Here is a 26,356-nt window from a genome sequence, read left to right as displayed (position 1 = left end):
TGTCTTGGATCCACTGGGCACACACAAGAAAAGACTCAATCAATAATTGACCATGACCAGATTGCTTTCGGCTGCAGAGTTCTGCCCATGAATATTTCAAGGTCAACAGCTATCAGGTGATGCTTCCTGGGATCTCAGTTTCAAGACGGTCAGGAGCCGTGACATGCACAGCCCTATCCCACCCAAATTTTGGCAGTCCAGCAGGATCCCCGCTCTCCCTCAACCACCTCTGGAAACGCCCATCACAGAGGGAATCTAAGGTTAAGTCTATATGGGTAAACAAATGCGCCAAGGCTCATTCTCTGGCCATGACACAGCTTGTGTCTGTACAGAGAAAGTCCCTTCTCTCCACTGACTACACCCAGGCTGTTTGTTGGGGGTGGTCCCTGCTCTATCGTATCATAGTCCCTGTGCTGTGATAAACTACCCCAGGCATATATGGAGCCAAAGCCATGGTAGGGACCATGCTAATGACCTAAGAGCTGGGAAGGTGCTACCCCCTGTGCCCTGGCTTTCTTCATCATATGGGTGCTGCATAGGGTGAGTGGGGTTCAAGCCTCCGAGCCCCAGACAAACACATGAATCTAGACTTGACAGATCTGGGTCTCCAAGTTTTGACGTTTAAGCCTGGATTTAAGGAAGTGCTCTCTGGAGAGCAAGACTTTGAACAAGTCTCAGCACTGCAGAGGTGTTTAAAAAACGTGTAGATGTGGCACTTCAGGATATGGTTTAGTAGGAATGATGGTGTTGGGTGGATGGTTGGACTCGATGAACTTAGAGGTCTTTTCCAACCTATGATTCTATGATTCCATGATTCTATGATTTCAGGACCACTGTCTGAGCAGGGCTGGTGTGGGTATTTACCTAGTGTGGTGCTCTTCTTCTCCATCATCTCCAAGGCTAGGGCATTTACAGAGAGAGAGAAAAAAACCCACTGTGATACAAAGATAGAGGGCTCTTCCATTGTTGTCAGCATTTTAAAAACCAGGATGATTCGCTTCAGTACAGGAAGAACTTCAGAACATACCAGCACAGCAAACCACTCCATGCATGTCTGAAAACCCACACCTGCCCTGCACTGGAAATCCATGTGCCTGCAGGATCTGTGCATGACCCAGGCTGGTTTTCTGTGGTTATTTGGCTGGCCGAGCTCCACACTAGGATGGAAGTGAACTGGTCCCCTCCACCCTGACCTCCTTCCTCCCCTCCTCCCTTCTGCTTGGGGTGAATTTGCTCAAAGAGAAAAGATGTTTAGGCTGGAAAAGGCTGTGTTGGGTCAGTGCTGTGCCCAGTGCTGCCTCAAAGGAGGTAAGATAAGTTACCAGCTGCTTTTCCCTTGGTAAGTCCTGCCCTCACCCCACCCTGGCTGACTGCATGAACATAGGTTCAACAAGGCCAAGTGCCGGGTCCTGCCCTTGGGTCACACCAACCCCACGCGATGCTCCAGGCTTGGGGAGGAGCGGCTGGAGAGCTGCCCGGCGGAGAAGGCCCTGGGGGTGCTGGTCGACAGCCGGCTGAGCAGGAGCCAGCAGTGTGTGCAGGTGGGCAAGAAGGCCAACGGCATCCTGGCTTGTACCAGCAATGGTGTGGCCATCAGGAGCCAGAGGGGATCGTGCCCTTGTACTGGGCACTGGTGAGGCTGCAGCTCGAGTGCTGTGCTCAGCTTTGGGCCCCTCACTCCAAGAAGGACCTGGAGGGGCTGGAGCATGTCCACAGCAGGGCAGCGAGGCTGGGGAGGGGGCTGGAGAACAAATCTGCTGAGGGAGCTGGGGCTGTTCAGTCTGGAGAAGAGGAGGCTGAGGGGGGACCTCATCGCTCTCTCCAGCTCCCTGACAGGAGGGGGCAGTGAGGGGGGGTTGGTCTCTGCTCCCAAGTAACCAGCGATACGATGAGAGGCGATGGCCTCAAGTTGCATCAGGGGAGGTTTAGACTGGAGATCAGGAAAAATGTCTTCACTGGAAGAGTGGTCAGACCTTGTCCCAGGCTGCCCAGGGCCGTGGGGGAGTCCCCATCCCTGGAGGGGTTCAAAAACCGTGTGGATGTGGCACTTGGGGACATGGTTTAGCAGGCATGAGGGTGTTGGCGTGATGGTTGGACTTGATGATCTTAGAGGTCTTTTCCAACCTTAATGATTCAATGATTTGATGATCTCGCCAGGGGCTTTTTCAGCTGGGGTGCTAGTGGCTTTCTGCCTCCTCACTGGTACCAGCTGCCTTCTCCTTGTCTCATTTCCAACCAGCTGCCAACTTGCCCAGCCACAAAAAACTCACATGCAAAACCCAGAGGCAGCCCACATGGGAAAAGATGAACAGTGAGAAATGGTCATCAGAGACTTACTGCTGGGTTTCAGCTTTGGTAGGGCTTTGATCTGCTGGGAGCACCGAAGCCCAGTCACCTGCATGGTGGGACCTGGTGTAGAGACCTCAACTTGGCTCTGCAGGAGCTGGATCAAATGCAGCGTGTGGACCCTGTGCTGATGTAGATGGATCTGTTTCCTCTGGTGCTGGCAGCATGAGATGAAGCCCTAGTGCACAATCCCCAAAAGCCATGATGAAGAATTGCTGGCTGGGGCACTGCTGTGCTCCACGGGAAGGTGGCAGGGCTGCCCCAGACCATGCTGGCTCTGCTGGGGCTGGAGAGGGCTGTACCTCTGCTAGCAGACCTGCCAGTGCTGCATGTCCTCTGGGCTGAACCGTCTCGGGGATGTCTGAGTCCCAGCAGACTGACCAGGTGGAAAAGGAGACCACCAGGTCTCAAAGCTGGGAACAGGGTGAAAGAAATGCAGAGCAAGGAAGGAAGATTACTTAGATCATAGGAAAGGTCATTTGCAAAGATGGGAGTTGAACCAGGTCACCACGTCTGGGGTAAGACTTTTTAGCAGGTCCTGTAGCAATAGGACAAGGGGTAATGGTTTTAAACTAAAAGAGGGGAGATTCTAACACGTAGATATTGCGCTTCGGGACATGGTTTATCAGGCATGGTGGTGTTGGGTTGACTTGATGATCTTAGAGGTCTTTTTCAACCTTCATGATTCTATGATTCTATGATTATTAAGGGCATTGTCCAAATGCCTTTTAAATACTGACAGGCTTGGGGTATCGACCGCCTCTCTAGGAAGCCTGTTTCAATGTCTGACCACCCTCTTGATAAAGAAATGCTTCCTAATGTCCAGTCTGAACCTCCCTTGGTGCAGCTTTGGACCATTCCCATGCATCCTGTTCCTGAATCCGAGGCAGAAGAGCTCAGCACCTCCCTCTCCCCTTCCCCTCCTCTGGAAGCTGTAGAGAGCCATGAGGTCTAGATGAGCCCATCTCCTCTGCTGGAGGTCTAATGCAGGGCACCAAGAGTCCTTGTTCCTGGCTGCCAAAACAACTAGAGCTGCCAAACTAACTGGAGATATCAGAAAAAAACGGAGCTGGCCATGCTGTGCCTGGCGAGGGTGCTCCAGCCATGACGTCCTGCAGGACCTCTCCGTTCCCCCCCCAGCTCCTTTGGTCTACAGAGTGTCATGAGCACAGGAGCTCTCTCTGAAGCCCGCATGAAGAAGTGTTGTGAAGAGTGGATGAGGGATCCTCCACCCGCCTTGGGCTTGGGTCTGAGGGGGACAAACGACCTGTGAAGATGCCCCATTGGTCTCTGTTTAATGTTGAGGGAGCCTGGGAAGGCACGTAAGAAAAGTTGTCACATATCTGGATGGCAAATAATACAAGCTCTTCCAGGGGGGTGGAAAAAAACCAGAGGTGGAGTTGGACTATGCTGATACTAACTGGTTCACAGTCTTGGCAAGGTTAAATGCCAATAATGATGCTGTCACTGCGCGAAAGCACCATGTGTGCAACCAGAGAATAAGCCCAGGCTCCCAGAAGATCCATCAGCAGGCAAGGGTCAAGCCATCAGGAAGCACGGTTATGTTTTAAGAAGAATATTTCCAGTGAGGCAGCAGCCTCCAACAAACCTTCCTGCAGGTCTGTTGACTGCAGCCTGATTTCTCGGTGTGCTATTTGCCTCTGCCTGGATCATTAATGGGAAGCTGGGGAGGTGCTCCAGGCCTTTGGGTACTTTTCCTTGTCACGGAGGAAAAAATAGCAAAAAGAGCTTTACATCTGAATTTGGATGCCAGGAATTCTGCTGGGACTTTATGGGAGGAAATGGCCATCCCTTAAGAATTTGTTCCTAATGCTGAGGGCAGGGTGGTCCCTGCACAACGCGCGTCGCGACAGGGCTTTCAGATCTAGTTTTTGCTAAGGGAGATACAGGAGATAAGAGGCTGGAACACCTCTGCAGTGAGGAAAGGCTGAGAGAGCTGGGGCTGTCTAGCCTGGAGAAGAGAAGGCTCTGGGGAGACCTTATTGCAGACTTCCAGTACCTGAAAGGGCCTACAAGAAGGCTGCAGAGGGACTTTTGACAAGGGCATGGAGTGATAGGACAAGGGGTGATGACTTTAGACTGAAAGAGGGGAGATTTGGACTGGATCTAAGGAAGAAATTGTTTATTCTGAGGGTGGTGAGACCCTGGCCCAGGTTGCCCAGAGAGGTGGGAAACGCCCCATTGCTGGAACCATTCCAGGTCAGATTGGATGGGGCTCTGAGCACCCTGATCTGGTTGGAGATGTCCCTGTCCATGGCAGGGGGTTGGACTGGGTGGCCTGGAAAGGTCCCTTCCCACCCAAACCAGTCTGTGGTTGATGATTCTATGACAAAGCACAAACTAGCGGAGATGGAAGACCTGGCATCCCTTGCTCACTGCTGTGTAACCATAACGTCCCAGACATCCCCACCAGCTTTCCCTAGAGCACTGGGTACCTCCTCCGACAGCCCTGGACAGAAGGACCTCCCCACCTCTGAGCCACTGGAGGCAGGTGACCCTGGCCAGTAACTTGGCCAGACTTTCACATCTGCCTGCACAAAGGTCGGAGCTTCTGCGCAAAAACGCAAAGTCTGACTCCAGGCAGGAGCTCAGCCAGTTTCAGGCTACGAGTCAACAGCAAAGGTGGTGCAAGGTTTGGAGCCAGCTTGGTGGTCAGCGTGTGGTCCCACTGTGAACTGGAAGTGATTCAGTTTTGAAAAACAAATAAATAAAGGCCCAGAGCAGTTATTTATTTTCTGTTTGGCTTTTTTTGCCGGGTGGATCCATGCCCTGACCTGGCTGTTGGCTTGGCCGGGCAAATGGAGGTGCTGGCAGTGGAGGGGCGGTGGCAGCGATGGGGATGCTGGCAGCAGAGGGGCCTCGCTTGACCTCTCTGCTCCGTGGCATCCAGCTGTGGTGATGCTCAGGGGGCCACTCCTCAACCCCTGCCCAGCACGGACGAGGGGTTTGGACACCTCCTTGACTGCAGCAGCGAATCGTGACTATGCTCTACAGTTTTTTCTGCCTTTTATTGTGTCAGAGCCCAGCCCGTTCCTGTGCTTCCCTTTGGGTGATGTATTTACCCCGTACAAGCTTCTGCCTCCCCCGCCTTATTCCCTCACCTGAGATTTTGTCCAGAAAACACGAGAATTCACCTTGTGCAAACATCTTTTATGAACTGAAGTTGTTGCTCTGGGCACGGGGTGGTTACAAGAGCAAATCTGGTGTTTCTCTCCAAGGTGTGTGTCTCCTCCTGGCAGCACAGGGACTGAACCTGGCTGCAAATAACTCTGATATAATCCCCACTGCCAGCACAGGTTTCCAACCCGTGTCTCGCCAGCATCGCTGGCACCTCTCTTCGGCTGCAAGCGAACGAGAAGCACTTGGCAAGCCCAGCCCTGTTTATACATTCCGTGTTGTTGCTGCTGCTTTTCCCATTTCAAGGTCTGTTTGTTTCCTCCCCCCTGCATCCCCTCAGGAAAGAGAATCAGCTGAATAACAAAATAATGTCCCTAATGAGCCAGGAGAGGAGGTAAACAGCTTTGCGATGGAGACAGTGTTGACAGAAAGGCTGTGGAAATCCAGGGAGGTCTTTCCGCTGCCTTCATTTGGATTCTGAGCCTCCCCCGGGGGACACAGAGGATGGAAACAGACTGGGGAGACACACAGAATGACAGGCAAAAGTGCTGCTGAGAAGATTTCAAGTCCAACTTCTTCCCCAGGGGGGATCAGCTCACCACAAACCCTTCCTCGAATGTGGATCCAGCTTGTACTTAAGCATCTCCAGGGACAGGAGCTGAACTCCCACCCAGTCAGACCCGGGGTTTCTCTCCCCTTATCACTACAGCGTATCTCACTGCTGCCTTGCAGAATTGTGATTTTTGGCTGTCCTGTGCCAAAATGATGAGCAGCTCATTCCGAACCTGACCCAAAACTTGAAAACAAGGCAGGAGCTGCACCTGGCATTGAATCTGGCTTCCTCAGTGTGTCCAGGTCCAAAGGTCGAGGTGGCACAGCAGGGCTGCACATCTCAGTCCCCACACCGAGCAGTGGTACCCAGGGGAAGCTGCAGGAATTGCACAGCAATGCCCCATCCAACGTGTGGAGGGATGGCCCCCGCATCTGGGCTTGACCCAAGTGGCATTTGAGCTTTTGGGGGACTCCCAGTCATCCAGCAGCCTTGTCAGAGGCAACTGTCTCTCCATCTCCAGGCACCCAGACATCCCAGACGCATCCACAGCCTGGGGCACGTGCAGGAACAGATGTGAGTGTCCTGCTGACTGGGCACGTGCTACAGCTATGAAAATAAAAGCTCAGGGGGACAGTCCCTGCCTTTGAAGCCAAACTGCCTGGCAAGCATCATACTCATGGTAATGGTTTGGATGGGCAATCCCTAACCTGCTCCTAGGGACTGGCCAGTGGCTGTTGCACCTCCTGACCCTACATTTGGGGCAGTACTGGGCAGCCAAAACCCTCTCAAAGATTGTCCTAAAAATTTGTTAAGGTTGTGGGTGCTTCAGGTGCTTGGACTGGCACTGTCTAATTAATGAAACTTGACTGGGGTATTTACCAGTACAGATGTGGCCATAAATTCCCATGATGGAAAGTCAATATCTTCATGCTAGTGAAGCTTGAGGCACTTGGTGACAGACTGCATGGGGAGCTACCATGAGAAATGAGCTCCCCATCAGAGCTGTGTGTAGGAAGAACCACCCTCATGCTCTTTCTGCCGTCACTGGACCCACACAAGTTGAGCATTTTCCCCCAGGATGCTCCTTCCTTTGGCTGAGCTGCTCTCAGAGCCATCAGGTTGGCCCCTGGGTTTTACCTGAACTTCCCTTTGCTGCAGCTCCTCCCCAAACTCTTTCTGGAACAACCCACAGCACCGCACTGCAAGAAAAGCCACTGCAAACAGAAAACAGATCCTCATGCACATCAGCAGGAACTCTTCCCCACGTGCTGGCCACGGCTGAGCTCTGGTTCTGTGGGTAACTGCCTGACGTGTGGTGGGACCTGGAGAAGGAAGGGCCCTCAAGGGTGAGGCAGTACCCCAGCTGCAGCCCCACCCCAAGGCCCTTTCTCCATCCCAGCACCCCTCCTGGGCATCCTTTCCAAGGACGCTTTTCCAACTGCTCCATCACTTCTCCTCACCAGCTCTCCTGCAGCTGAGAAATGGGAATCCACGGGCAATGCTTGTGGGACATCCACAGGGACAAGGTAGGAGCATCACAGCACTGCAAACCTCACTGCCACCAGCACAAGTGGGTGCTGGCCGGCTCCCTACCTCGTGTTGAGGGATCCCTGGCTAAGGGTGTCCCCTTCTCCCAAAAGTTCGTCTTCGCTGTGGTAATACATCTCGTCCTCTTCCATCCTGCGAGGGTGGTGACACAGAGAACGTGAGTGCTTTCCCTCCTCGGTAAGAGTAGTGGTGGTGACGTTAATCACAGAATCACAGAAGGTTGGGGGTTAGAAGGGACCTCTGTGGGTCACCCAGTCCAAACCCTCTGCCGAAACATGGTCACTCAGAGAAGGCTGCAGAGGACCTTGTCCAGGTGGGTCTGGAATATCTCCAGAGAAGGAGACTCCACAGCCCCTCTGGGCAGCCTGGGCCAGGGCTCCATCACCCTCAGAGGGAAGAAGTTCTTCCTCGGGTTCAGCTGCAACTTCCCAGGCTTCAGTTTGTGCCCATTGCCCCTTGTCCTGTCGCTGGGCACCACTGGAAAGAGTCTGGCCCCGTCCTCCTGACCCCCACCCTGCAGATATTTAGAGGCATTTCGAAGGTCCCCTCGCAGCCTTCTCTTCTCCAGGCTGAACAAGCCCAGCTCCCTCAGCCTTTCCTCGTAGGAGAGATGCTCCAGTCCCCTCCTCATCCTCGTAGCCCTCCCCTGGACTCTCTTCAGTATCTCCTCATCTTTTTTGAAGTGACCATGGCCCTTGGGGTTGGCAGAGGTGAGTGCGGGGCAGCAAGACACAGCCACACCTGACAGGCCCCCTGTGCTCAAAATGACCTGCTGTGGGACAAGACTCCAAACCAGAGGACACGGGGAAGCTCCCCGGGACAAAAACAGAAGGTGAACCCAGCTGTAGCCCAACTGTCCGTGTCCAGACTTATCTGGGACAGTGGGACTTGCTTGTCTGGTGTGTTTGCTAAGAGATTCTCCTCTCTCTCCTCCTCTAGAAGAGCCGTGCATAAGCTTGCTTCCAGTGCAGGGTTGCACAGCCAGCTCCTGCAAGCCTGGGCTATGAAGCAACGGGAAGGGGCTGCAGAGGTTCTCTTGGCCACCCGCATCACTCGGCCTCGCTCAGGGTAAGCTGTAGCTATGATGGGATTTTTTTTCAAAAGCACCATGAATCCGAAGGAGAAACTGAAGCCAAATATCAAGGGACCACATATCAAGGATATGTGACCACCAGGAACCATTCTCCCACCAGCTCAGAACCACTGACCTGTGGGGTGAGACGCGGCGCGAGGACAAGTGCCGCAGCACCATTTGCAGATGCCACAGCAGCGTTCCACCTCCACACGGCCCTGCTGCCTGTTTATAAACTGTCACGTTTATTCAGCTCTCTGACAGGAAGGATTTTTCACCAACTACGTACAAACCAACCCCAAAAAGTCATTCTGCTCAGCGCTGCCTGCGTGCAGCCGGCACAGCTCGGCAGCCTTCAGCCACGAGGCACCTCCACGCACCTGGGCAGGGATGCTCAGCAAACCACGAGCCTCCCACTAAAAACTGCCCCTGGGTGGGATCCATCAGGCTGAATGTGGCCGTCCTCACCCTCCAGCTGAGCTGGTCAGCTTAGATTTACTTTACAGTCCCTGGAGACCTAATCTAGAGCCTTGATTGATCCGACTGCCAGCTGCGGGCAGTGAATCAGCCGTGTGGCGTTAATTATGTCTCTGGTGAGAGCAAAGTCATGTTCCCACCATGCTGCCTGCATCTCCCAAGTCCACGTGGTGCAGGCAGGACTGTGGTTTCCCATAATACGGGGCTGACAGACAGAAAGACTCTTCCTCTCCTACGAGGAGAGGCTGAGGGAGCTGGGCTTGTTCAGCCTGGAGAAGAGAAGGCTGCGAGGGGACCTTCGAAATGCCTCTAAATATCTGCAGGGTGGGGGTCAGGAGGACGGGGCCAGGCTCTTTGCAGTGGTGCCCAGCGACAGGACAAGGAGCAACGGGCACAAACTGAAGCCTGGGAAGCTCCAGCTGAACCCGAGGAAGAACTTCTTCCCTCTGAGGGTGACGGAGCCCTGGCCCAGGCTGCCCAGAGGGGCTGTGGAGTCTCCTTCTCTGGAGATATTCCAGCCCCGCCTGGCCACGGTGCTGTGCCCCCTGCTCTGGGTGACCCTGCTTGGGCAGGGGGTTGGACTGGGTGACCCACAGAGGTCCCTGCCAACCCCGAACGTTCTGTGATTCTGTGAAATCCACTCCGCAAGCTGGGCTCTGCCTGCTGCGCTGCCCTGCCATCTGCCTTTTAAATCCTTCAGCATCTTCCCTGTTCAGCACCACCGCGGTCCACTGAGCTGGGAAACGAATCTGCACTTCCAATTTGCTTGAAAATTCACAGGTTTCAGCCCAATTCACACTGTTAATTAACTGCCTAGGAGTGATGCGGGCGACTGGAGATATCTTCCCTGAGTCTCGCGCCATGGGGAAAAAGAAATTTTGCCCTTATATGGCCACAATAAAGTGCTAAATCCAGACTGAAATCAAACGCTGCTGAAGAACACAACTGCATAAACCCAGCGTGGGGGATGTACGGCTGCAGCAGCACCCGAGATGTAAATGCCATTAAAAAAGCTGCTAATTCCCAGGGGTCTGTTTGGATTCAGACCTCCTGGCTGGGCTTCCTTGTGGATTTGGAAACACAAGGGCTGTACACCTTTGGGACACCTCGGACAAGGGCTGTGCTCATCCCAGGAGAGCGGTGGGTGACCTGAGGACCCAGCTCTGCCTGGGCTGCCTGCACTCTCTGCCTGTCCCACTTTCAGAGTCTCGCTCCTTTATCCATCTCCCTCCTTCCATGAGACTTTTAGCAAGTTCAGGACTTTGATGTCTCCTGTCTTCTAACTGAAAGAGGCCAATGGATTCAAGAGCTACTGGTGTGGAGACCGACAGACAAAGCCACTACCACGGAGAACACAACTACATAAACTCTGTAAAGGTGCCTGAAAATCTGTCTTAGCAGCCCATGAACCCAATATGTTAACACACAAGTGGTTTCACATTTGCAAAACTCTTTTCTTGTCTGACGAGCTGGGTGAGGATTTGAGCACGGAGTTCAAAGCACCCGTGATGGGGTCTCACTGTCCATCCATGCCTTGGCCTCGTGGCTACAAGTGAGGTGGTAGAGGGGCTGTTCCTCCCAGCAAGGACTGAGCCCTGAGCATCCATAAGCCACAGCTCATGGCAGGACTGGTCCCAGCTTGCACTTAATCCCCGTGGAAAACCGGCTGCACTGTTCCCAGTCCTGAGCCTTCTGTACCCATCCCAGTCATCAGGCTGGCTTTGCAACTGGTTACAGCAGCTCTGTGTCCAGAAAGAGAAGGGTACAGTCCCTGGGCTTGTTTTCATCCAGCATCAGGTCCCATGAGCTCAGAAAGACACAAGGGTGATGCTGAGGACCCTTCTACGAATAGCAAGTTGGTAACACCTAGAAGAACTGGAGGTGTCCCCACCTGCCATGACAGGGTGAAGGGTCCCTCAGATAATCCAAGCAGGGCTCCCCTCCCCAGGCACTGCCTTCAGAATGGGATTTCGTTTAAGCCTGTCGAGGTACTGAGGTCCTGACAGACTGCTGTTGATGGCTCTTTGACAACGTCTTTGAGAAGCCAAGTGCTTGTGTGTTTGAGGATTAATGCTGCAAGGGAGGTGCCAGGGCTTGTTCCCTCCTCTGTGCCACAGCGTCCTTGCTTTCTCCTCCAGCCCTGCTACGCCAACCACCTTGCCATGGGATATGCATGCTCATGATGCCCCTCAGCACATGGACACACATCAGAGGCACTGTCACTGTTACCTTCCACCCCAGAAGCATCCACACTGGTGTGGTTGGCACACCTACCCCAAAGGCAGCTGAGTCCTGGGGACACCGCGAGCTCCATCGAGACAAGATCCCACACGTGGCTCTGCACTCCATGCATGGCTCTAACCCCATCTAATAAGAGGCCTGACCAACAGCCAGACCCTTAATCATCTCTGAATCCGTACTTAATTATATTTGTTCTCCAGCATCTGCCACATGCTACAAACCTCAGCATTTGCTGGAAGGTTCAGCTCTGTGCTGGACAGGTGTGGTGGAGCACCAGGGACCTGCTGGCGCTGGTGAGTGGACACATAGCCCATCCTTACCCTGAACTGTGATAATGGGTCTTCTTATGGCCAGGAGACGTGATGAACATTAGAGGAGTACTGGGGCAATGCTGCCCTTTCATGACAAGCCAAGCCCTCTCCATCCCTGCTGCCATCACAAAGCTCCAAGTGCTGAGCATCACATTACCTCCTGAAGCTCCTCTCTGCGGACTGCTGGTTGGATCTGCCCGGAGAGATGTTCAAACCCTGCCGATGGCCGGAGAGGAGGCTGTCTGTCTCTAAGGGGTACCTGCCATCCCCCTCTGAGTGGATGCTGGGGGTCTCCAGGAACTCCTTGTCGTTCCACGTGCCCACTGTCCCATCCAGAGCCTGGTACCTGATCTCTATGGAGATGCTGGTCTGCAACACACAAGGAAGACACCATCAGCTCCCAAGGGCAGCACAGGGAGAGAGGAAGGTCCTGCAAAATGTGAAAGGCAGAAAGAGCTGATGCATCAGCTGACTTGATCTCTGAGCCCTACTGACCCCAAAGTCTCTTTTTTCCTAGTGCATGACATAGTTGGAGAGCAGGTCTTTGGCTTCAGAAGTGGTCTGACCTGGCTCAGGTGTGGTGCTGCAGAGTCCCTTCACCTCAAGGACCTGATTCACTTGGAGTTGCTGGTGCATCCCAGACCAGCTATGAGAGACACCAAAAGCCCTGAACTGCAGACAAACCCTTCGAGCAGATGAAGGCACCACAAGCAGATGAAGCCATGTCATGTTGGTGGGGTTTCCTCTGTGGTGCATCAGCTTATTAAGAATTTGTGCCCTGCTGTTAAGTGATGGGCTGCCAAGCCCCATGGATGCATGGTGCCATGCTCCTGCCTGGCCCCATGCCATCCTGGGGCGGGGCAGGGCTTGCCCAGTGATGGGCATCCATGGGGAGGTTTGGATACATCCAGGTTTGGGTAGGGGGTCTTCCAACCTGGCCGTGACCAGCCTAGCTAGGGCTCAGGGACAGGAAGGGACCTGACTTTGGGTCAGTCCAAGCTAGATCTCAAGCCTCTTGTGGATGAACCAAAGAAGAGTAAGGTCCTCTCCCTCTTCTACGTGGTCATCCCCACCCAAGACTGCACCAGGCTGCTGCAGCAAATTCAGGGTGGGAGCTTCCAAATATTTTTCCCCCAAAAATCTTTCTCTGGATTTAAAACCCAATCAAATATGTGAGAGTTCATCTTGCTGCAAAGAACTGCCAGCACCACCTCTGCCCTGATGTCCAAAGCCCTTCTGAAACCACAGCTTTGGACGAAGCAGCCAGAAAAAAATCTCTGCGACAAACATACCTATTTTGAAAAGCAAACAGCTGCTACGAAGATCAAAATAAAAGCAAAAAACGTTCTCGACCTCCTTTCAGCCTCCATGAAGAAATTTTAAGGTATAATCAATGCAAAGGCAATCGATTTTGGACACAAGGACAAAACAAAAAGGCTAACAAACAGTGAGTGGGAAAATTTTTTACAAAAATCTTCCATTTCTCATCTGTGTGTTTAGGAGCGGGTACAGCATCCTGACTTGCTGCTACTTCACCTTCTCAAAGGGACGACAAAAGGCTGCAAAACACAAGATACGGCCTGGAAGGATGCTGTACATTTAGCAAACGACATCTAAAGGGTGATTGAAACCCATCTGGAAACAGAGCTTTGAGGAAGGTTTTGACAGATTTTATTCTTCATATGGCAAAATACAAATTTGAGTCAATCGAAACGATTTGCCACACCGTGCTGACCTCACCAAGCTGTTTTGGATTGTTTAAAAAATCAAATGCAGAGAAGAGGTAAAGATCCATGTGGAAACGTTAATTTTTCGCATTTTTCAAACCACCTCAAAGCTGTAGTGAAATATTCAGTTTTGAAATCTCATTTTTAAACTATGTTTAAAGGTTTAAAAATCCTTTAAAAGAAATGAAAAATTATGGGTGTAATAAACTGAAATATTTCGGTATGGACTGAAGAAAATCATCAGTTGTCTGAAGGGAAATTAGTAGGTGTGAGATGAAACCAAGAGACATTCACACTGGAAACAAAACTCAATTTAACGGTAAAGAAAATTAACGAGCGGAATGATTCACAGAAGGACTGGGATTGCTGTCACTGAGCATTTTAAAATCATTTTTATTTGGAGCTTTTTCTTCACTGCTTGAGATAATAGCAGATTTCTGAGACATCCCAGAGCCTTTCTTGCAGGAGGCCAGACGACACGACTGTAATATCCCTCCTGGCTTTATAACTCCTGGCTCTTTTAATCTCTTTGCTGAGGCAAGTCAATAACATTGTTAGGGCTGGCTGGAAGCTGCCAGTGATGTTTTGCACTCGGACCAGAAAAAGGAAAACAATTTTCAACCCTTCCTTTGCGTTTGATTGCAAAGAAAGATGAAGTCCTGCTTGGAAAGTGCTCTGCAAGAAGTGACAGCAGCGGAGATGCACGTCTTCCTTCATCCCGAGCCAGGGGGCTGATGCCCGGAGCTGGCCCCGCGTCACACCGATGTGTCCCGGTGTGGGGCACAAATTGAAGCAAAGGAAGTTCCAGCTGAACCCAAGGAAGAACTTCTTCCCTCTGAGGGTGACGGAGCCCTGGCCCAGGCTGCCCAGAGGGGCTGTGGAGTCTCCTTCTCTGGAGATATTCCAGCCCCGCCTGGCCGCGGTGCTGTGCCCCCTGCTCTGGGTGACCCTGCTTCGGCAGGAGGTTGGGCTGGGTGACCCACAGAGGGTCCTTCCAGCCTCTAACATTCTGTGATTCTGTGTCCCCAGGGTGGGTTTGGAGGTGGGATGGCTGCGCTGAGGAGGACCTCGGTGAGCGCAGTCTGCAGGAGGGATCCCTGCAGCCAGCCTGGTGTCTTGCAGAAAAACGAGATGTGCTGTGCTGCAGCACCTCGAGAGCCTGCGCCGTGCTTGCCCATGGCCCTTCCGCAGAGAATGCAATGCCAGAGCGTACTCGGGCGCCTTTGGAGAGGAAACACACCTTTGGAATCACAGATTTAAGAAGCTGAGAGAGGTGAGGTTTGCAGAGAGGGGACAGATGGAGACTGCAACCCTTGCACATGATTTGTCTTCCAGTTTGCGAGGAAGCTTCCAAGCAAAACCTTTTTCTTTGCATCTCAAAGGACGAGAGGTGCAGATGGGCGGTTATCCTATCTCAGCTGATGGGCAGTGACTTTCCATGCCTGCCCACCTCTGCCTCCTTGACACATCTGATCACTCTTCAGTCCCCTTCTGCAACAGCCCTCACTGGCTGTGGTCAGCTCCTGCACCTACTAAAAGAATCATCTTATGAGTCCGGGAGAAAGTGGGTCACCTCTCCAGGAGGGCTGACTCCGCTGCCTGTCAGGAACTGTTCCAGATTTATATTTCCACTAACATTTCTCCACGCAAAATGTCTCCGGCATTGCCCTCTGGATTTTCTCTTCTTGAGGCTCCCTCCGTCTGAATTTATCCTCTTGCTGGAGCGAAGGCTGGGAGCGAGCAGTTTGGAGAGGGAATTTATGAGGAGGAGTTCTCTCTGTGCCCCTGAAGTTGCAATGGAGACGGCATGGGAGAAGGGATCCAAAATCCTGCCGAAAGCCCAAAGTGCAAACGCACGTCCTCACCTCCCAGCTCCGGTCTGAGCAGGGGGGACCTGGGGCTCAGACGATTCCTCAGAGATGCAGGGGACAGTGAGGGACGTGGGATATCTGCTCACAGCAAGCAAGATGAACGCAGGATTTGTGCGTGTGCATCCGTATGGCTTGCGGCGTGCTGAACATGGGGGGATTTATTGTGTTATCCGAGGGGGATCAGTGCTCCTGGGAAATCTGCCTTCACCAGCTGCCCCGATTTTGTAGCAACAGACAACAGTCTGTATTTATGTTCTCCACAGCGCTCTGGGGATACCATCTAAACCAAGTCCAGCAGAGCTGCCACGGCATGGAGGAGATGTAGAAAGGAGGTCCTCCTTGTTCAGCCTGAAGAAGAGAAGGCTGCGAGGGGACCTTATAAATGCCTACAAATATCTGAAGGGTGGGTGTCAGGAGGATGGGGCCAAGCTCTTTTCAGTGGTGCCCAGTGACAGGACAAGGGGCAATGGGCACAAACTGAGGCACAGGAAGTTCCGTCTGAACATGAGGAAGAACTTCTTCCCTCTGAGGGTGACGGAGCACTGGAACAGGCTGCCCAGGGAGGCTGTGGAGTCTCCTTCTGTGGAGATATTCAAGACCCGCCTGGACAAGATCCTGTGCAGCCTGCTGTAGGTGACCCTGCTTCGGCAGGGGGGCTGGACTAGATGACCCACAGAGGTCCCTTCCAACCCCTACTATTCTGTGATTCTGTGATTCTGTGATTCAGAGGGGAGGGGATGGGTGCATGTTGTCCAGCTCACCACGCACGGGCTGGGGAACGTCGTTTCTCCTCCATGGCTGATAAAGAAGCGAAGGGCAGCAGACCACTTGCTTTGCCTCACTGTGCAGCTACATGAAGCTCCTGGGCAGACGGCAAGGCACCAGGTGACGCAGGTACCTCCTCAGACCTAGGTTTGGTCGTTCTAAGAATTTCATCATTTCCGACATCAAGAATCACACACGCAAAGAAGCACAGAATGGTAGAAGTTGCAGGTATTTAATTTTCATCCATTGATTCTTCCTCTCTGCCCCTCGTGACAATGAAGGGTCTTAAAAATCTGTGATTTTCTTCCTTTGGAGGGTCCCATGGACTTTAATCGGGCAAATTCTCAGTCTAATAAACCCAGAGAAGAGCAGGAGCTTTTTTCTCCAGCTGTGAAATTATTGTTGCGTCCCGGGGCTGCACCCCCTCCGTTTTTTCTCCCTCGTCAGGCCTGTGTCCCTTGTAGTTTTATTGGTTTCATCCCCTCTGCCCCCAGAGGAGAAGTCACCTCCTGTATCCTCCTAATGAAACCACTCGTTTTTTCATTGCTAATTGCTTGTGGCTAGCGCAGAGGGCTACATGCGACTGCGCTTTTCCTTTATGCTGAGTGTAGGAAGCAGCTTATAAAGGAATAAGGGAAGGGGGAAGGCAGGAGGCTGAGGTTTTTTTTTAATTAAAACACCAGGGTTTTCATACCCAAGAAGATCAGAAGTAGCTGCATTTCCAAGTGTGTTATAAAACCCAGTCTCCCTGGGAAACAGCTCCCGTGAGATGCGTTACCCAGATGGAGATGCTCTGGGCTACACAGCAGCTGCTCTGCAGGCAGGGAGCCTTCTCCTTGGCACTGGGGGCTCTGGGTGAGGGCGGCAGACCCAGGCCGGGTGGTATTTCTTATCCTGATTTTCCCCAGAGGGGTATAAAGAGCGGGACGTCAGGAGAGCTGCTGCAGGAGGTATTCCCTATGTGCTACAGGAGTCAGGTAAAAGCGGTGTTGAGGTCAGAGAAAATACTGCATATGTCACAGAATCACAGAATCACAGAATCCCACCATGGTAGGGGTTGGAAGTGACCTCTGTGGGTCACCCAACCCAACCCCCTGCCCAAGCAGGGTCACCCAGAGCAGGGGGCACAGCACCACGGCCAGGCAGGGCTGGAATATCTCCAGAGAAGGAGACTCCACAGCCCCTCTGGGCAGCCTGGGCCAGGGCTCCGTCACCCTCAGAGGGAAGAAGTTCTTCGTCGGCTTCAGCTGGAACTTCCCAGGCTTCAGTTTGTGCCCGGTGCCCCTTGTCCTGTCGCTGGGCACCACTGGAAAGAGTCTGGCCCCGTCCTCCTGACCCCCACCCTGCAGATATTTAGAGGCATTTCGAAGGTCCCCTCTCAGCCTTCTCTTCTCCAGGCTGAACAAGCCCAGCTCCCTCAGCCTCTCCTCGTGGGAGAGATGCTCCGGTCCCCTCCTCATCCTCATAGCCCTGCACTGGACTCTCTCCAGTAGCTCCTCATCTTTCTTGAACTGGGGAGCCCAGAACTGGACGCAGTACTCCAGATGTGGCCTCATGTTGAGCATTTCGAACCCCCAAGTCTGCCAGCAGAGATTGAAGCCAACATGCTGACAGCTGGGGATTGCTCAGGTGCAGGGGGAGAGGACTGGGAGAAGAGCTCAGCGTGGGACTGCAGTCGGAGAGGCTGTTCAGCATCTCTGCAGGGATCAGAGGACCATGCTGTGCTCTCTGAGCTGCCACAGGTCTCCAGCAGCAGGACATTTGCAGGCTGTATCTGAGATGTGCATAAACAATTGCACCCTGTCTGTGTGCAGGTTAAGGCTGTGTAAACTCAGTCCCTTCCTTCTTCACCACCAATCCTAAACTTCTCACAGCAAGCAGAACAACCAGCCTTTCCTCAAGACAGTCCTGGATACCTTAGTCCTTCAGACCAAGAGTAATGGGATGAAGGGAAGGTTGAGGGTTCGGGGATTCGGGTGCGTAACACAGACCTCTCTGTTCCCACAGACCCAACAGATATATGGAGAGATGGACCAATGACTGAAGGGTAGCAGCGACTGCTTATTCCTCATGACCTACCTGAATGGCTGAATTATTGTCATCTATGAGCGTGTCCGTCACCTCTACCTGCCCTTCCTCCACCACCTTTTGCAGGACCATCCGGAAAGTGCCAATGAGCCTATGGAGCAAAGAAGAGAAAAGTCAGGTGAGCTGTGGTGAGAACCCATCACTGTTCATTTTTAATGGGAAGGGTCTTTGCTGGCCAGGTTGACACTTGCAAGGGTGTTTTGTCTTCCCATTTGCCTTAGGGTGAGGTAGACACAAGATGTGGGATTAGAGCATGGCCAAGGACTCTGGCAGCTGCAGGCAGTGACCTCACGTCAATGGAGATGCTGGGCAAAGGAGAAATCAGGAGACAAGTCATTTCAAAGTAAAATTGTTGGGCTAAGAATAGAAGGAGACTTTGGGAATCATCAGTCATAAATTACTGGGATGCAACTAAGGAAACCCAGACTGGCCTCTTGATCCTAAACATCTGCAATTATGTCTGTGTTCGTAAACTGAAAAAGGTAAGAACCAGGGCACTGTCTCTCACCCGTCTGCACTAGAACATTGTCAGTACAGGCCATGGCATGGGGAGGTCCCAGACCAACATGCCTGAGGGGTTATCCCAGGGCAGGGCATCCCCAGAGCCGTTTGGATGTGTCTGGTTGTGTGCAGGATGAGATGCACAGCCCAGCCCAGCTGTGTTGGCCCAGGCTTGGAGAACAGGGCTCTTGTTGGTTAGTCTACTTGGATGGACAGATTCTGAAGGTGCTGCATGTGAGTCTGAAAGCTGCTCAGAGGAGAAGACTCCCTCTACTAAGGGAGGTCTAATCAGAACTGATGTCCTCGTTCCAGCCCAATCCCAGCCTTCAAGAAACACAGAAGAGACCCAGGGAGGTGTAGGCTGTCTACATCCTGGGGGCTCTCAACACTCAACTGGAAAAAGCCAAAATCCACCTGGTGTGAGATCAGGCTGACCCTGCTTTGAGCATGAAGCTGGACTAGAGATCTCCCAAAATCCCTTCCAGTCTGAGTTTTCCTGTGATCTTTTGATATGCTCCAACAATCCTTGATCCTACAATTATTGCTGTGGTCTGTAGTGTATGGGGCAAGCTGCACGCCATTTGTCACGCCTCATGGAGTTGGTGACAGCCCCACGTGAGCCAGGACCACATGTCCCAGAGCCACAAGGGCTTGCTGTGGCTGAAGGGAGACCTTTACAACAGGCATGGAGCAATGGTTTAACACCTTATTTCCTCCTTCCCAGGTTGTTCCCTCTCTTGTGCTGGATGCAGAGCACTCCCATCTTTCTCCCCAGCCCCACGGCTGGCACTGAGCCACCTGACTCTGCTCAGGAACAGACGAGGAGGGCTCACACATCTTGCACTGACCTGCATGCGCAGAGTCCCACAGCCAGCAGAGACGAATCACAGAATCACAGAATCACAGAATGTTCGGGGTTGGAAGGGACCTCTGTGGGTCACCCAGCCCAACACCCTGCCCAAGCAGGGTCACCCAGAGCAGGGGGCACAGCACCGCGGCCAGGCGGGGCTGGAATATCTCCAGAGAAGGAGACTCCACAGCCCCTCTGGGCAGCCTGGGCCAGGGCTCCGGCACGCTCAGAGGGAAGAAGTTCTTCCTCAGCTTCAGCTGGAACTTCCCAGGCTTCAGTTTGTGCCCGTTGCCCCTTGTCCTGTCGCTGGGCACCACTGGAAAGAGTCTGGCCCCATCCTCCTGACCCCCACCCTGCAGATATTTAGAGGCATTTCCAAGGTCCCCTCGCAGCCTTCTCTTCTCCAGGCTGAACAAGCCCAGCTCCCTCAGCCTCTTCTCGTAGGAGAGATGCTCCAGTCCCCTCCTCATCCTCGTAGCCCTCCGCTGGACTCTCTCCAGTAGCTCCTCATCTTTCTTGAACTGCGGAACCCAGCACTGGACACAGCACTGCAGGTGGGGCCTTACCGGGGCAGTGTAGAGGGGAAGGAGAACCTCCCTCGCCCTGCTGCCCACACTCCTCCTCATGCACCCCAGGATCCCATTGGCCTTCTTGGCACCCAGGGCATGCTGCTGGCTCGTGGTCACCTTGTCGTCCACCAGGACAAATGCTGAGGTGAGGACGTGTAACACCTTTCAGCCACCACGGCCATTTCTCCCCAGATCACCACCTAAACTCCCCCAAGATGAGCAGGATGAGGGCATCTAATTGCTCTTAGCAACTCTTCCCTGGGCTTGCTGCAGGCCGCCGCTCTTGCAGCCAGGGAGTGCAGCACCGTGTGCACTAAAACCAGCCACATCTGTTAAATTACAAGTCCAAATAAATACCAGAGAGAACGGAGGAGCCTGCTGCTCTCTAATAAAAGTCATTACTTATTTGCCAGCTCACAGCTTGTCAAGGAGCTGTGGCTTTATGTTCTTCGTGTTCTGCTGTTGCACCAGAGGGACCTTCCCAGCCTGAGAAGAGCCAGCTGTGAATCAACAAGTGACTCCCGACACGGAAAAAGCCCTGAAACAGCGAATGTGGAGCTGCCTTACACCATCTGCCTTGTATGTCATCTCCAGCTGACAGCGGAGATGTCACAGCAGGAATGTGTCTGCAACTGCTGTGTCAGCTGGGGCCAGCGAGAAAGCTGCTGCTGATTGCACTCCTTCCTTGCAAACCTCAAGGCATCACTTGCCGCGATGTTGATTTACCGAGGCGTAACTTCAGAGAGGGAGACAAGAACTCCCTGCACTGTGTGGTGGGATGTTGAGGGCTCCTCTCCTCCCTCTGCCCCTGTGTAACCCAAGCACCTGATGCTCTGCCTTGCATCAGGAGGGTGGGTGTCAGGAGGATGGGGCCAAGCTCTTTTCAGTGGTGCCCAGTGACAGGACAAGGGGCAATGGGCACAAACTGAGGCACAGGAAGTTCCGTCTGAACATGAGGAAGAACTTCTTCCCTCTGAGGGTGACGGAGCACTGGCCCAGGCTGCCCAGGGAGGTTGTGGAGTCTCCTTCTCTGGAGATATTCAAGACCCGCCTGGACAAGGTCCTGTGCAGCTTGCTGTAGGTGACCCTGCTTCGGCAGGAGGGTTGGACTAGATGACCCACAGAGGTCCCTTCCAACCCCTACTATTCTGTGATTCTGTGATTCTGTAAAAGCAGAGTGAGCAGATATGCCCTAGGTCAGCCTGTGGCAGAGCTGAGGATGGGGTTTGTCTTTCCCAGCTCTCAAGCCGTCCCCTCGTGCTTTGAAGCACCCTCTGAAATGCAGCACAACGCTGGATCAAAGAACAGGGTCGGCTCAGCCTGGCTCTATCTGGCTTGCAGCAGGGAGGTCCTGCTTTCCAACGAACCTCTGATGGGTCCTGCTGTACCTTGCTGGAACTTGATGCTCCAGGAGCAAAGGAGACCCGTGGCAGACCTGCCCTGCTGTACTGGGCAGGATGGGGCCCGTCCCTGCAGGACTTTCACCTCCCACAGTTGAGGTCCTTTAACTCTGTCTCCAAAGTGCCATGTTTGGCATTGAACACGAGCACCTTTTCCTTGTGTGCTTCGTATTGCTTCATGCACGATGAATAATGCATCGTTGCCTCCCATGGAGACGGACTTCTTCTCTGAGATGGGCTTATCGGGGGAAAAGCCTGCCATATCAGCCTGGATTTCAGGGTTTGTGAAATAATGTTGTTTTCTGTTTGCAAGAGCAGGAGCTCTCTTGTTTTGGAAAGGCTTCCTTGAGACAAGTCTGCGCTTTGTTTCTCAGGATTTGAGCACAGACTCTGCTGCAGGGCTCTGGAGGGCTGTCCTCTGCTCACGGCTGGGTTTGATTTCAGCAGGTCAGTTTGGAGGGATGCTCTTGTGGCCCGAGCTCTAAAATCAGGTTATTTTAGTGCAGTTGCTTACGAGTTAGATTTGTCTAGGAAGGTTGCTAGGCTCAGCTGGTAACGCACTGCGCAGTTCTTGCTCGTACGTGTGCTCAGAGGTGTTGGTAGTATTTAAAATGTTTGTTGATGGCACTTCATAAAAATGCAGCCCCTTGGAAATGCCACGCAGCTCTAAGGTGTGGTGGCAGCTTCTTTGCTCCTCTTAGCTCAAGGTGGACCCAGCTACCTTTGGGTCACAGATGTATATTGCCTGAGGAAGGAACAGAAATCTCCTTGCATGGGCACAGTGATGGCAGATGTGCCTGGAAGTGGGAACACCCCTCAGCCATGGGAGATGTCCTTATTACTGTGATGGGCAGTGCAAAGCAAGCTGGACCAGCCTGAGCTCCAGAGAACCTACCCTGGGCTCAGGCTCCCTCCCAGTAACTCTCTTTGACCAAGCTACCCTCAGGGAAGAGCCATGGTTTCAAGACCAGGTGTGGTCCTTCACCGAGGGATGCAGTATGGTGTCTTGATGATCTTAGAGGTCTTTCCCAGCCTCTATGATTCTATGTCTATGGCACTGAGGAAGAGCAAGGCTTTCGGTTGTCTTTGCAGTGGCCTATGAGCACATGGCAAGTCTTCAGAGCTCATCTACTGTAAACCAAGCATGTCTCTGACACCAGAATTGTGTTCACCAGGTTCAGACAGATCTCTGTATTTTCCTGGTCAATGCAATCCTCTAGAAAATCTGACTTACATGAGACCGCTGTCCACCTTCCACTTCACTATCCTCAAGCTGATGGAGGATGAACAACAGTGAGACTGCAGTACTGCAGCTTTGGGCATTTCTGCTTTCTATTTAAGCTGCAGAGGGGTCTCTAAAATTTTTTCAAGCTGCCTTGCCTTATTTTGCAACGGCAGGGGGTAGGAATGTGCCTGTAGCCAGTTGTCCCTGCCTGAACACCTCTTGGTTTCCCATCTGAAATCCCCTGCAGCCCAGTGCTCACAGCTGCTGCTGTAGCAACAAATCAGCACAGGACTGAAATGTTTCCTGAGGGATCTCACAGCAGGGTTCAGAGTTTTTTGCTCAAGGGCCATTATGTCTGAATCACAGACCTGCTGCCTGGAAGGGATGCCCTGCACCAAGCAAGACCGTCCTCAAATCTGGATGAGTTTGACCATGGCTTTGTCTAGCCAAGACTCAAAAGCTTCCATAGAAGGAGATCTCCCACCTCCTCGATGACCTGTTGAGTCTGCACCACCATCGTGGGGAAGAACATTTTCCTGGTATCCAGCCTGAACCTCCCAAGCTGCTGCCTGTGCCTGTTGCTCCTTGTTATTTCACTTGTGTATACTGTCATCTCCGTAACTCCCCTTCGAGTAGATGCAGGCTGCTGTCAGGTGGTCCCTTGGTCTCCTCTCCACCAGACCAATCAACTCCTGCTCCCTCCACCTTTCTCTGCAGGTTGCACGCTCCAGGCACCAGTCAATTTAGGGTTCATTTATGATGGTGGTGGTAGTTTCAGCTGATGGCTGGTGGTGTTGACCCCACCGACAAAGCGACTGAAGTCTTCAGTGAGTCATGACAAGCCTTTGCAATTAATTGGTGAATCTCACAAGTGTCATGAATCACAAGTGTCAGTGAATCTCACAAGAAGTCACATCTTAATACCAACAGCGCTTTAGAAACAGGAGTAACTGGGGGGTTTCCTCCAGTGTATCCCTTGTGGCTTTGCTAGGAGGGGTATGAGAGCTGTGGCAGTTTGTGTGCTCAAGGCTTTATGGCACGGTAACAGCCACACACCCGTACGGTGGTTCTCCCTGAGAGCATCTGGATCTGGCCCTGTCAAAGCAAATAGCAAAAAGCATGGGGGAAAATACCCCAGAAGTCAAACCGGGTGCAAAAGTCTCCAAGAGGCACTGGGTGCACAGCCGTTATCTATAGAAGGTGTATCTACATGTCAGGTTGACGGGGCTCTGACCAACCTGACCTAGTTAAAGATGTCCCTGCTCACTGCAGGGGGATGACCTCTGAAAGTCCCTTCCAACCCCAAGAATCCTAATCTATTCTATTCTATTCTATTCTATTCTATTCTATTCTATTCTATTCTATTCTATTCTATTCTATCCTATCCTATCCTATCCTATCCTATCCTATCCTATTTCTATAACTCGTTCTACAGTTGTTGCTGTGCATGCTCAGGTGCGTGGTTGTGGGGTGGGGGCACCTGGGGCTGACGGGGGAGACCCCAGCATCAGGCGACATCTCTGCAGGAGAACGGACGACAGTGATGATGTCCCAGGTAGAGGGACTCATTGGATGAGCACGTGCTCCAGCTGCAGCAGAGAGCTGGGGGACCCTCCTGACCCCCCAGTCCGACTTTCCAGACACCTCCTGCTTCTGTGACCTGCTGCGGTGCTGCGTCTGTCTGGGACAAGGTGACCCCAGAGAAGCCCAGATGCTGGAGCAGCATCACGTCCATCTCCAGCACGTCGATGCTCTCCCCAGCTGAGCTACAGTCGAAAGCACACGCTGCCTGCGAGCTCTCGGAATTGCAGGCTGTTGCTACCTCGGGAGCGGATAAAAACAGGTACGAGAGAGCCAGTCCTGGCCCCGAGGCACCTTTTCCCCAGCCACAATATCTGGATGATGGCAAGAGGCAAAGAGGAGAAGATGCTCCCACCTCCTGAGAAAATGGTGTCATTTAGGGCCTTTCACCATCCTCTCAGCATGTCTTTGCGACGCTTTCAGCCTGATTTATGTGCTTTCGCACTCCCCAGCTCTGCTCGCAGACCTCGGGCTGGCTTTTCTGCAAGAATGTGAATTACTGGGAAGATGCATCTGTATTAGGCTTGGGATAACGTTCTCTTTTCTCGTACCCCTCCCAACCCACCCCCCTGGAAGGCAAGACCCAAGCAAGAGAGAATGAAATATTCAGCACTTGTCTATGCAGCCTTTCATTTCCAAGTGTTTCATAATTCATCAAGTGCCCTGCTCCCTTCCCTGGCATTTCTGCTGATGGAAAGAGAGGGAGTTTTTCTGGGTCACTCGTAATTTTATCAGACTGCAGGATCATCTCTTCTTTCAAAGCCAGCCTGGCTGGTTCGGTGCTCAAAGCTTGCTCCAAGCCTTGTGTCAGGGCAGCCTGGGACTACTGCACACCCCATGACAGATCACACTCTGCTCTTTTCCCATGTGGCACGTGGCATCTTTCAATGAAGCCATCTGTGTGCCCAGTGCAGTTCAGGGGAGATAGTGGCCAGGGGTGACGACGCAGCCCACCAGGCATTGCCAGCAAAGTGCCCACTCTGTCCAGGCAAGGGCTATGAGGCTAAGATGTGTATCTGGCTTTGCTAAGAGCATCCTCCAGCCCGTGAAGTCCTGTCCCTGCTTCTCTGCTACCTCAGCCCTTAGATGCTGTTTACTCCCTGGGCAAGTTCTGCTCCCGCAGCCAGGGAGAGACTCTGGTAGGGGGGTGCCATCTCCATACATCCATCATCAGATACTGGGAAGTGACAAAAGGCAGATCATGGCATCTCTGTCCTGGTTTGGTCCCCACCTCCAGACACCCATCGCAAGGTAGGGTGGGGAAAGCAGAGGGGATGCCACTGCTTTTAACCCATTGCCAGGCCTGCAAGAGACCAGGAGATTGGAATGAAGGCTCAGATGACTAAGGAAGGATCCAGCCTGCACTTAAAGACCTCAGGATGAGCTGGTCTCCTGCTCTGGAACCACCTGGAGCAGTTGGCTCCACCTAAATTAGGGAAAGAAGGGCTGCCTGGGCACTGTCCCTCACCCATCCACATCAGGATGCTGCCCACCAGAGTTGGCCAGGCCAATGCATGGTCCCCAACCCATCGCAGGGATGCAGGGGTTAGCCCAGGGCTGGGCAGCCCCAGGGTGATTTGGAGAGGAGACCAACACTGCCTGGCTGTGGCCAACTCAGCTGGGGGCTTGGGATAGGAAAGAACCCTGGTGATGTCTGTGTAGGGCACTAAGGTAGGTGGAGAAAATGGGTCAAACCCACACCAAAGCTGTAGAAGTGAAATTAGGGTTGTAATCTGAGATAAAACAGGAAAAAAATGTTACCTAGCCAAACCATTATACAACCCATCCCTCCAGCTTTGCCTGCTCCCCACCCAGACAAGCTTTCAATGCTCGTCATACTCTGGAATGCCTGAGGAAAAAAACAGGAATATTGTGTGGGGAAATAGGGCAGGCAGGAGCAGCCACTGCATCTTCCTGCATCCCCCTGCCAGGATTCCTTCCCACCCCTGCCATGGCAACCTGAAAATGCCAAAGGGTTTAGTTACACCCCGCAACACAAAGCTGCATCACTCAGCTCCTGCATGGTGGTTACAACCCAGAAGAACAGGGACAGTGGGAGTGGGGGCAGAGCCTCCAACCTGGAGGTGTGGTGG

General features: G+C 52.8%; 1 protein-coding gene across 6 annotated transcripts in view; it reads right to left on the bottom strand.

Moving 5' to 3' along the window:
- Positions 1-26,356, bottom strand: part of OTOF (otoferlin) — a 130,558-nt gene that overhangs the window by 71,584 nt on the left and 32,618 nt on the right. For 3 of the 6 annotated variants that reach the window (XM_075415111.1, XM_075415112.1, XM_075415114.1), the window contains exons 4-6: positions 18,129-18,228; positions 11,844-12,055; positions 865-900 (exon numbers count right to left, since the gene is read on the bottom strand). In XM_075415111.1, the coding sequence (XP_075271226.1) occupies positions 865-900; positions 11,844-12,055; positions 18,129-18,228 (348 nt within the window). The remainder of the gene's footprint in view (positions 1-864; positions 901-11,843; positions 12,056-18,128; positions 18,229-26,356) is intronic. The other 3 variants (XM_075415115.1, XM_075415116.1, XM_075415117.1) reach the window with 1 other exon arrangement.

The sequence above is a fragment of the Opisthocomus hoazin genome, chromosome 2 (genome assembly GCF_030867145.1).
Source record: "Opisthocomus hoazin isolate bOpiHoa1 chromosome 2, bOpiHoa1.hap1, whole genome shotgun sequence".
NCBI lineage: Eukaryota > Metazoa > Chordata > Aves > Opisthocomiformes > Opisthocomidae > Opisthocomus > Opisthocomus hoazin.
The sequence above is the reverse complement of the archived record's forward strand: the minus strand, read 5'-3'. Positions and strand labels throughout refer to the sequence as shown.